This window comes from Babylonia areolata, chromosome 1, assembly GCF_041734735.1.
Source record: "Babylonia areolata isolate BAREFJ2019XMU chromosome 1, ASM4173473v1, whole genome shotgun sequence".
In the NCBI taxonomy this organism is placed as follows: Eukaryota; Metazoa; Mollusca; class Gastropoda; order Neogastropoda; family Buccinidae; genus Babylonia; species Babylonia areolata.
The window spans coordinates 12,230,703-12,242,584 of record NC_134876.1 but is presented as its reverse complement, the minus strand read 5'-3'; the positions used below and the strand labels follow the sequence as shown (position 1 = coordinate 12,242,584).

Genomic DNA, 11,882 nt, shown 5'->3' with positions numbered 1-11,882 from the left:
GAAATGACTAAGCAGCAGTGCAGGGTTACCTCTGGTGTGTGGCTTCCTGGCGAACTAACATCGATAGACCCCTTTGGTCTTCAGCGCTTGAACTATGACGGACGAACCCACATGTGGGTGTGTATGGGGGACTCGGAATGAGTGGTGTGGGAGGAATGCTACTGAAAGTGTGCAGATGATAGGACAGAAAAAAGCGGTCTTTCCAATGACAAACATTTCTTGTGGTTCGAGCATTCACACCCATCCGTTATATCTTTCCTCCATATTATGCATCGCACACTCATCCCCAACACACACACACACACACACACACACACACAAATAAAAGGAGAGAGACAGACAGTGACAGTGACATGCAGACAGGGAGGGAGAGAGAAAAAGAAGAGAGGGGAGAGAGAGAAGGAGCACATGAACATACTCATGTAGTTTCGAACAAAGACGCTTCATGCCAAAAATGTCTTTTCTTTATTTCAATCAGTAAAATCAATGAATCTTTTTCATAAAACTGATGATACATGGCAAATCACAAAGTACACTCAACATTCGTTCATTTGCGTTGTTCTTCAGATATTGCACGAACCATGAACAGCCACTGTCAAAGCAAAAACATGTTCTGAAACATTTACCGTTGAATCAACAACATCTTGACATTTACTTTTCCATATCCTGGAAAAACACACACAAACACAAACAGGAATAAATAAATTGGATAGAAACGGATGAAGAGAATTTCGTCTCGCTGTTGGCATGAACTCCGCATACCAACACACACACACACACACACACACACATGAAAAAACTCAACACCATTTCTGTGAAAGATTTCAGTTCAGGTCTGACAAGGAAACATCCGCCTGAAATTGAGGATCGCAAAGCTTAACTTCATAAAACAATATAATTAAACTTTCGACACCAGGCGAATTGAAAGTAGCTGTGATACACATGCTTTGAAATGAATACATTCTTTATTTCGATGTGCACAATATACGGATGCAGTCTAAGAACGTGATCAGCAAGGTATGATTCATACATAGCAAGGGATGGTTGGTCAGTCGGTACAACTCTACCCATCGACCGTAACGTTCTCTCTTTATTATCATTTTTATTATCATCATCATTATTATCAGTGTTATTATTACCATCATCACCATTATCATCAACATCTTACGATCGGCAGAACTATACAATATGACCTGGAAACTGTGATTCAAGACCCTTTATCGAATCGACATCAAGATGGTGGTTCCCAGTGTACTGGGCCGACCAACGGTATATCGTTCAACTGGTCTTTCCATTGGATATCAGATACAGACTGGCAATGGAGCAGCGATGAATATCGTGGTTGAAAGTCAAAATTTGTGCCACATTCTGTTCAGCGTTCTCTATATGAATTGATAATGGTCCTTTGCAGTCAAAGAATTGTTTGCTAACTTTAAAACTCCCTTCTTTTTTTCACGTTACATCATGCATGGACTGGTCGCCTGATCCGAAATGTGTGTGTGTGTGTGTGTGTGTGTGTGTGTGTGTGTGTGTGTGTGTGTGTGTTGCTATGCTACAATCTTGAAATGCCCAAGTTTGCGTTAAATAATTGATGAAAGTTTTAGTGACAAGTACAAGGAAGTAAGCTGAAAGCAAATTTATACAGTTATTCAGATTATCGGTTCAGTACGCGTGAACTCGATGAAAACAAAATCATAAGCAAAGACAAACAGAAACTATGACATCGGGAACGTACTATCGATCACAAATTAATATCGTGGAAAATCCATTGATATGACACACAACATAAGTAAAATCAAACACAACAAATGGATTTAAACATCGATTGAAAATTTACAAGGTATCACAGGCACCGTCCTGATTAATTCTCCATGTCTTCACATCTTCATCTTTGTTCACTTACTCTTATTCAAATTCAACAACAAAAACAGGACAAAAAACAACAAAACAAAAAAACCCCACCCAAACAACCCACAGAATCTAGTCACTGACAAAGACGAAACATCATGAGTATAAACTGATGAATGTCACACCAACGTTTTGTCTGATCAATCATTTTTCCTTCGGTCGTTTATATAAATAACGGCACACATATGATTGTATAAAAATCTCATAAAGTTTTGTTTATAGTGAACGATTATATACACTTTACTGAACCACGAAACATGATTATTTCAACACAATATATTGCATGCAGAGAAGCACGCGTTTGCTCGCACCATGTGATTGTGAACACGCATGAGGCAATGTGAATATCGATAAAAACATTATATCTACAACGCCACAACAGAGTTATCACCTTATAGTTTCCACATCCACGCACAGAAGTTAAACTGCCAACAACCTGTCATCCTGTATACAGCAAGTCTAGGTGAACGAAGACAAATTCTACCACCGCCTGCAGTGGCCTTCGGAATAGGATTCAACCAACGACCACGAATAAAATCAGAGCAAAAGCGTGTTGATTTTTCTACTATACACCAAATGTACAATGATTATCTATACATTTTCATTACAATCTTTCATTCGCGTATCTATGCACATTTAATACACAAGGTAACTCATGACATCTTTGATTCGTTCGTATATGGAGGGCACTGCGCTGTTGCGTTTCTTGGAGTTTTCATGGACGCATCAACAGTCATCAACGTCTCAACGGGTCCGTTGTGTTTCCTTTCCAACATTACTGCTCCCCTTGGTATCATGATTTTGACAGATGTGGCAGACGATAGCGTTTGTGTTTGCAAAAGGCAGTATATACATGCGAATGTCTGTAGCTTTCAATAGCACTCTCAGACATAGTTTAGCGCTTTATAGTTTAGTGCTTTATAAACATCCCAGTGATTACGATTGATATTAATACTGATATTATCAAACACAGCATCACCCAGACTGGGCACAGTTGTGTGATGTGAACACGAGTGAAGAATTGTTGTTGGCGAAGTCGACGATTCTGTTCAGCTCGTGTAGGTGTTGAGGGTAAAGGAATCACCAAAGTTCACTTTTTCAGATTTCTACTTCATAAGAACAAATGAGAGGAATTCAGTTCGCCCAGCCGACCACAGAGGCTGTCTCAAGGCTCATAGCAAATGAAAGCTACGGAATCAAATTTCAAAATAATGAAGACCATTGCAGAAACCATTTATGTATATAACTACTGCTGTGGAATCAATGAACTTTTAAATTAACAAATGAAAATGTAGGAATCGAGGTTTTAACCATCTATTATCAATTGTTTCAGTTGCTGACTTCGTTTCAATCCATGTCTAAATAAGGCTGCATGTCTGAGAGACAGGCGAATATAGAAGACCTTAGGGTCAGTCACTATCTGTTCCGCATCAGAAAAATAAACTGACAATAAAAGGAATCATTGGCTCACATGAAGAAGTCATAATGACTGCATGCTGGCAGTTCAAAGAGAAAAGCATGTGACATGGCCAATCACTTAGTTCATGGATTAAAAAAAAATAAATTCTTCCAGCCAATCAGTTGATGTACAAACAATAAAATCAATAACTGTATCATGGATGCTGAGGGCCATCGATGCACTTCTAACTGTTGATTGCTCATGAGCGTATCAGTTTCGGTCTCAGTTTATCAGGGAGGCGTCAATGCGTTCGGACAAATTCATATATGCTACATCTCATGTGCTTGGTGATGCCTGACCATAAGCGTTGTCCAGTGCAGAACAGCCACTGCATGTGTGAAAAAAAGCTTTTGTGTGAAACTCCCATTTACAAGAAGAAAAGAAGCTCTGACATTCTTGTAATCACTGCGTTCAGAGCAGAAGTTATTAAGGAGACTAATCATATCACGAGAAAGTGGTCGATCTTTACATTCATAAAACACAAAGCAAATGTTGTCCTGCAAAAAAAAAGTATTTCCATTTTTTGGGGTAAATGTCAAGGCTGGAACTGAGTGTTTTTTTCCTTCGTAAATATTGATTTTTTAACGAAAGGGAACAGCAGGCCCAGAGAAACTCTTAGTAGGCATTCTTTGTCTCGCGCACCACGGTCATGTGGGAAGGCGTAACATGGTTGTGTGGCCAAGTTAATAAGACACTCATGGTTTACAAAGCGGTTGATATGTAGTCGGAGAACCTGGCCTTGTTGTCATAGTCCTCTGACCAGCCGTCTAGAACTGCTTCATCAGCCTGAAAGGCGGGGTTCTGCACGCCTGACCCTTCCGACTTCCGGGGCTGGAAGCTGTCCAGCAGTTTGGAGGTGGCGCTCAGGTAGTTGGTGTCCTGCGGGGTCTGCGGGTCAAATCTTGGCTCATCTTCATGCACAGAATCCTTAGTGACCTCCTTCATGTTGTTGGAATGCATGGGTGACCCTGAATTCTTGACCTCTGATGTCTTGTCATCAGCGTCCTTTTTAACGTCCTTGCCTTCTTTCGGCACAGCCAGGATGTTGGCGAAGGACACGCGTTTCTGGTAGTCTGGTTCTGGGTCTTCAGGTCTGTCGTTCTTGCCTGTAGTGACCTCAGCACTGGCGTCCTCTGTCTTCTGGCCCTGCTGTGTGAGTGTGACGTCCTGCCTGTCACTCGTTCCTCCCGCCTGGAGGCCGTGCTCAACGCCACGCTTGTCTGGTGTGCCCCCCGCCGCAGTGCTGCTGTTCATCTGAACATTTTCGTACCGAGGTTCATTTGGTTTGCTTTCTGTCTTAACTTCCTTGGAAATCCCCAGTTGGTTGTCAGCAGCAGTGTCCTTGCTCTGAGCAGTACCTTCAGACTTGGCGCCATGGTGTGAAGAGGGTTCCGAGGGGAGAGGAGGGGGAGGAGGTATCAGGCTCTTAGTGGTTGAGGGTTCTCTGCTCTCTTCCCGTGCCGCTGCAGGCGACGACATTGGTCGGCTTCCGCTCTCGGGCTGCTCTTCCGAGGACAGCGAGCCGTTGATGTTCTCAGTTCCGGAGTCCACGTCGTTTGTGTCGGAGGGGCCGTGATCCGCCTTCAGGATGGCCTCCAGCTCCATGGCCTCCGTGCGGCGCAGCACTTCCCGCCGCAAGACCAGCGTGTCCACCCCGGTGCCCTCGTTGTCAAAGTTCATGACGCACTCCTGCTCCTCCGTCACCACGGGCCGCGCCACGGGGACCGCTCGGTACCTGCACCAGAACACGGCACACGTCACCTCTGCACCAGAACACGGCACACATCACCTCTGCACCACAACACGGCACACGTCACCTCTGCACCACAACACGGCACACGTCACCTCTGCACCACAACACGGCACACGTCACCTCTGTTCTACAACACGACACACGTCACCTCTGCACCACAAAACGACACACATCACTTCTGCTCCACAACACGGCACACGTCACTTCTGCACCACAAAACGACACACATCACTTCTGCTCCACAACACGACACACGTCACCTCTGCACCACAAAACGACACACATCACTTCTGCTCCACAACACGGCACACGTCACCTCTGCACCACAACACGACACACGTCACCTCTGCTCCACAACACGACACACGTCACCTCTGCACCACAACACGGCACACGTCACCTCTGATCTACAACACGACACACGTCACCTCTGCACCACAACACGACACACGTCACCTCTGCACCACAAAACGACACACATCACTTCTGCTCCACAACACGGCACACGTCACCTCTGCACCACAAAACGACACACATCACCTCTGCACCACAACACGACACACGTCACCTCTGCACCACAAAACGACACACATCACTTCTGCTCCACAACACGGCACACGTCACCTCTGCACCACAACACGACACACGTCACCTCTGCACCACAACACGACACACGTCACCTCTGCTCCACAACACGACACACGTCACCTCTGCACCACAACACGGCACACGTCACCTCTGATCTACAATACGACACACGTCACCTCTGTTTTTTTCCTTTTTTTTTTTTTTTTTTTTTAAATATCCAGTGATTCCTATTCTTCAATTTATTTTTTCCCTTAAAAAAAAGTATAAATATCTAGTGATATCTCAGTGAGTAGGCTGAGAACCACCGAAAAAAGGGGGACGACTGCAGACCATTTATTATATAAAGTAATTACACTGAAGACGGAATATAATTCAACGGATCAGAAAAGTACACGAACTCTTTCCTTGTCTATCTATCTGTCTGTCTGTCATTTGTCTGTCTGTCTGTCTGTCTCTCTTATTCCCATTGGTGTAAATTTTTTTTATCTGATGACAAGGAGCAGAATTCTTTGCTCTGTACCCAGTGCAGTGCCCCCTCACACTTATTCCTGTCTGGTCTTCATATTTAATGCAAGCGCGTTAATTCACTGAGCAGTTGGTGAATGTATACCACACCATAACCAATCAAACTGCAACACATCACTGCAACACATCACGTTATTTTACACTTTAAAAATGTCACACAGCATCACGCCGCACCAAACCAAACTACACACCGCGCCACACACACACCACGTCACACACCACATCACGTCACACACCACACCCCACCACACCACACTGCACCTCACAATACAGCATCTCACCAAACAACACCATCAGATATCACATTTTCAAGCAGTGCTTGCTGTTGAAGTCGACCTGACTCCAGAAGCTCTGAACTTACCTCAGTACAGTATCCTTGGAAAGCAAAGAAGCAAAACAGCAGATCATGGTTAAATTACGTACGTAATAAGTGCTCAGTACGTAACAAACTCAATGCCAGGATAACTTCAATTATGAACGTAACAATCTCAGCGCCAGGATACCTTCAATAGTTGTGTACGTAACAAACTCATTTATCTTTAGCTTACCCATCATTGATAAAAAAAAAAGAGAGAGAAAAGAGAGAAATCAATATTATATATGTTCAACTGTATATTTTTCAAATAGAATAGAGGATCGCACGCGCGCGGGCGCGCTTGTGTGTGTGTGTGTGTGTGTGTGTGTGTGTGTGTGTGTGTGTGTGTGTGTGTGTGTGTGTGTCTGTTTGCGCTTGCTTGCTTGTGTGTGTGTGTGTGTGTGTGTGTGTGTGTGTGTGTGTGCGCGCGCGCGCGCGTGTGTGTATGTGCATGCGCTTGCTTGCTTAAATATTACCTGTTTACAAACCATCACAGGAGTGAACTGCAGTCAGACTTTTTTCTGTTGATATTATAATGACAATAAGAAAGCCACTTCTGCTATTGTACACAGATTAATGGTGAAACACATACATGTTTAACATTGCGTTATGCAAATGTAAAACCCATAACGTTTCCAATACAATATATTATGTACATCTGACTTCGTACGTGAGACAACAACTACCGTATACTGTAATTAGTCATCATGTTATTCCACTTTTCTGTATTTCTTTTTATTTAGGTTTTTTTTTTTCATCATCACAACAGATTTCTTTGTGTGAAATTCGGGCTGCTTTCCACAGGGAGAGCGCGTCGCTACACTACAGCGCCACCCTTTTTTTTTTTTTTTTTTTTTTTTTCCTGCGTGCAGTTTTATTTGTTTATCCTATCGAAGTGGGTTTTTCTACAGAATTTTGCCAGGAACAACCCTTTTGTTGCCGTGGGTTCTTTTACGTGCGCTAAGTGCATGCTGCACACGGGACCTCGGTTTATCGTCTCATCCGAATGACAAACGTCTAGACCACCACTCAAGGTCTAGTGGAGGTGGAGAAAATATCGTCGGCTGATGCGTGATTCGAACCAGCGCGTGCAGATTCTCTCGCTTCCTACGCGGACGCGTTACCTCTATGCCATCACTGAACTGATGTATGCTTACCTGTTTATTTTTTTTTATATTCTTGTGTGTCTGTGTGATTTTTTTTCTCTGTTGAATTTTCCCATTACCTAACAACATATATAACACAAATTTTAAAATAATAAAAATATGTCAACTGATACGATACCGTATGCCCATTTCCTTATCAATGTTATCAGTCGAGTTGTGTGAGTGTGTGTATAGAAATAGTGTTATGAAAATGAAAATGTTTTCAAAAAAGTACATGCAAACGACATCTTTGCCAACATGGAGTCAACGCAATCTTAATTTATATATATATATATATATATATATATATATATATATATATATATATAAATGTATATATGCGTTCGTGCATATATTGTGTCATTTTCAATTTTAAAGCGATATTCTGTGGAAAAGAAATGATACTACTTAAAGATAACACTCCCAACGAATATTCTTTATTATCTTTATATTATACACCATGCAGTTCTTGCTAAAAACCATCAGTGCAGTTCTGCTGTTTGCAAGTTCCTTTTCATCGATCGAAAATTCCTCTCAAGCCACATGATACATGTCCAGTGTACATTGATTTTCTGCATTATTTCCGTTGCAATGTAAATTGTTTTTTTCCCCTGGACGAATTACTTTAAAAGGCCTTTTTTTTTTCTACAAGCTCATCTAAATTTGCACAAGCATTTTAATATACCCCCCCCCCCCCCAAAAAAAAACAACAACCCCAAAAAACCCAAAAAAACAACAACACACAAATAAAACAACTCCCCCCAAAAAAAACAACAAAAAACAAACAAACAAAAAAAACAACAACAAAAAACCAAAACCAAAAACAACTATATTTAACGTAGACAAAATAAACAAGGCAATGCCTTCAAGACTCACTTGTGATACACTAAAAAAAAAAAATCGTTAAAATGTGTTCTGTAATTGTTATCATAAAGTCTCGGGTCTAAAAAAAAAAAGAAAGAAAGAAATCCCGACCGCAGATTCGAAACCCGCGTGTTCGGGTGAAAAGAAACTGTTTTACCCACAACACTATCGTGACTCCTTATCTGACGTTCGAAAATTTAGTATTTAAACATGCTTTTTTAAAGGGCGATAAATCGATTCGCAGTGAGAACGCTGTTTAAATCGTATTATTCTGGTGTATCTTGGGCATTCAAAACATCTTTAAGGGCAATCAAACATTCTTTTTAAGTCCGCGGTAAAGGGGACGTGGCTATCGCCGCAATCACACTGCAACATTTAGCCGTTTTCTCTGGATCTAGATAGACGTACAAGTTTAGTTACACCCGCCGGGAATGTACGACACGGTCGATTCAATTTCTCTTTTATGTTCATTCTAATTTTATGGTTATAAAGTTGATATGAAAATTGAGTATTTTGTTGAACTAATAACATGTACAGCCAAGTACCAGTACTTCTAAACGTCGTATGAAGTGAAAAGGACTTCATTTTCAGAAAAGTCAAGACTGGAAATTTTTACGTTTTATCAAGGTTATTAACTCTTATGGTTTATTATTTTTAACTGTGAATTCCGACTGATTTTGTGGATATTCTTAAGGCAGTTTGGGGCATAATCCACTAAGTGATCAGGCGTTCTTTATCTTTATCTGAATAAATATTTAACGGTCTCCTTCTCCAACTTTTCATCACATGTTATCGTGTATTGTCGATTGAATATAGGATTGAAGGGGCAGGTCAACAACTTGAAACAAAATGGCGTCATTCGATCGCGTTCGCGAGGAATATTTGCACGCGCTTTGAATATGTATAAATATGTGTACGCAACTGATTTTTGCCCATGACCTTCAGGACTCAGCCAATAGATCTTTAAAGTCCACTCGTAGTACTGATTTTAGTATTTTCCGAAAAAGACTACTTGGGCGAATGAACATAGTGAAAGCCTTGTACACTGAGAGTAAAACACACAAGCTTTTTATGTATTGAATATAATTTCAAAATGTAATGTTTAAGATGAGAAAGATCAGTTTAAAGCAAATTAAACCCCCTAGCATTAATTACAGATTAATTTCCCTTTTTTACTATCTGCACCAAACACATGCAAAATAAATATAACTTCCATGCTTAGCAAAAGAAGTTCCTGTTTTAACAAAAAATGATAAAAATGACTGCCACTTGTTGTTGTGTCAGAATATCAGATCAAAGTGCCAAGTTTAGAGAAAAACAAAAAAAACAAAACAAAAAAAAAACCACCGTAAATTCAGTTTGCATATAATTTGGCTTAATTTTTTTTGGGTGTCCATCCCAGAGGTGCAAGATTGTTTAAACAAGATGACTGGAAAGAACTGAATTTTTCATAGTTTTATGCCAAATTTGGTGTCAACTGACAAAGTATTTGCAGAGAAAATGGCAATGTTAAAGTTTACCATGGACACACACACACACACACACACACACACACAACCGAACACCGGGTTAAAACATAGACTCACTTTGTTTACACAAGTGAATCAAAAATGACTGCAGAGTCCATAAAATTTCAAATGGTGAGAGAAAGTTTATGACAACTGTACGTGGTAAAACCAGACTCACTTTTGATATGATGCGTCCAACATGAAAACTGATTTTTCCAATTAACAGTCCCTGCAGACAGACCAATGGTCAGAAACGTTGGACACCTTTTATCAAAAGTGAATTTTGTTTCACATCCAACAGTTGTTTTTTTTTATAAACCTTCCCCATTTAGGCCTATATTTAACGTAGTAGAAAGTCTAATGTCAGAAATTACATTCCAAAAAACACGGAGAAGCGAGTAAAAAAACACAGTTGCTCAATCCAATGAATATCCAACAAACACAAAACAGGCATAGGAAGACACACACACACACACACACACACACACACAAAGTGAAAGACAACCCCCCCCCCAATCCCCCCCCACCCCAAAAAAAGAAAACGACCGCCACAACAATGCCGGTCCAAAACAAAATGAGGCTTTGACAGAAAAAAGAAAAACGACTATTCAGACTAACAGACAACGACAAAACGAACTTCCGCAAAGCCAGCAAAAGACGTACCACTACAAAGCAAAACATTTTCTGTAGGTATCATCTCGGAATTAAACAAAAAAAGTCTTAGATTAAAAAAAGAAAAGAAAAAAAGATGACAACTACCAGTTTGTTACGAACAGAAATGTTGAAAACAGTATATAATTGGAAAAACAACAACAACAACAAAAAAAAAAAAAAAACGGGGCGAGCGAGGGTTAAAAAAAATTATACAGGAAGTCTCACTCTGACTCGCGCATGTTTTTCAGGAACATCCGGGGATTGAACACTTGTCCTTCATCTTCCGGGTCCATGTCACTGTTCGCGGTCAGAGGGGAATGGGTCACCCACACAGAGCAATGTTACACTGACAATGTTCGCAGTCACTGTACAGGTGAGTAAAGCGTCCATATGCTCACGATTACACACATATATTTCACCAGTCTCTGACATCTCTTCGTCAGTCTTCTATATAGAAACCAACTAACTATAAACATTTGATTCAGCCTTTGTTTGTTACGTCAGCAAATCCAAACCAGAGGTCTGTTTGTTTTCCTTTACGTTTTGGACGACACTCTCCAATCTCCGTGTGTTGCTTTTTAGTTTGCAGTTCATGTACCTAAAGAAGCGATGAACAGTTGTCAAGCATTTCTCTTTTCTTTAAATAAAAAATAATGTTTCGAGCATGTTTTATCCCCTCTAACTAGTGCCAGAATGGTTCCAGCATATTGTCACTGACTAAATGCACCTGCCGGGGATATTTCAAAGTCTCCCGGAGAGTACGTCCCATTTCGACAATAATGCTCTACCATACCCAGTCCTTTACTTGTGATTTTTCAAAGATCTTCCCAACATTTGAAAAATAAACTAATGATTCTGAAAACCCCTATTTTAACAAGACAACCAAAGTGGGTCATGGTAAAAAAAGGGGGTGGGGGGTGGCGGGGGTCCTGAAAAAATAAATATGTGACATCTACGTTTTGTTTACTGTCAATCGTCTTAGTATCTAAGTAAAGTCTTTCAAAGTTCCCAGTGATTGTTACACATGATCTGCATGTTTCTTTAGGATTCAGTTCTTCAGTATACATATGCTTCATGTTTGCACTCCAGAACATATGGTGCAAAACTGGCCTCCAGGTGTCAT

At 40.9% G+C, this 11,882-nt stretch overlaps 1 protein-coding gene across 5 annotated transcripts in view; it reads right to left on the bottom strand.

Annotated features, from left to right (window-relative positions):
- Window positions 1–453: 453 nt before the first annotated feature.
- LOC143279593 (protocadherin Fat 4-like) overlaps window positions 454–11,882 on the bottom strand; it is a 99,850-nt gene continuing 88,421 nt past the window's right edge. For all 5 annotated transcript variants that reach the window (XM_076583667.1, XM_076583668.1, XM_076583665.1 and 2 more), the window contains one exon: window positions 454–5,102. In XM_076583667.1, coding sequence (XP_076439782.1) covers window positions 4,070–5,102 — 1,033 coding nt within the window. In that variant the 3' untranslated portion in view covers window positions 454–4,069. The remainder of the gene's footprint in view (window positions 5,103–11,882) is intronic.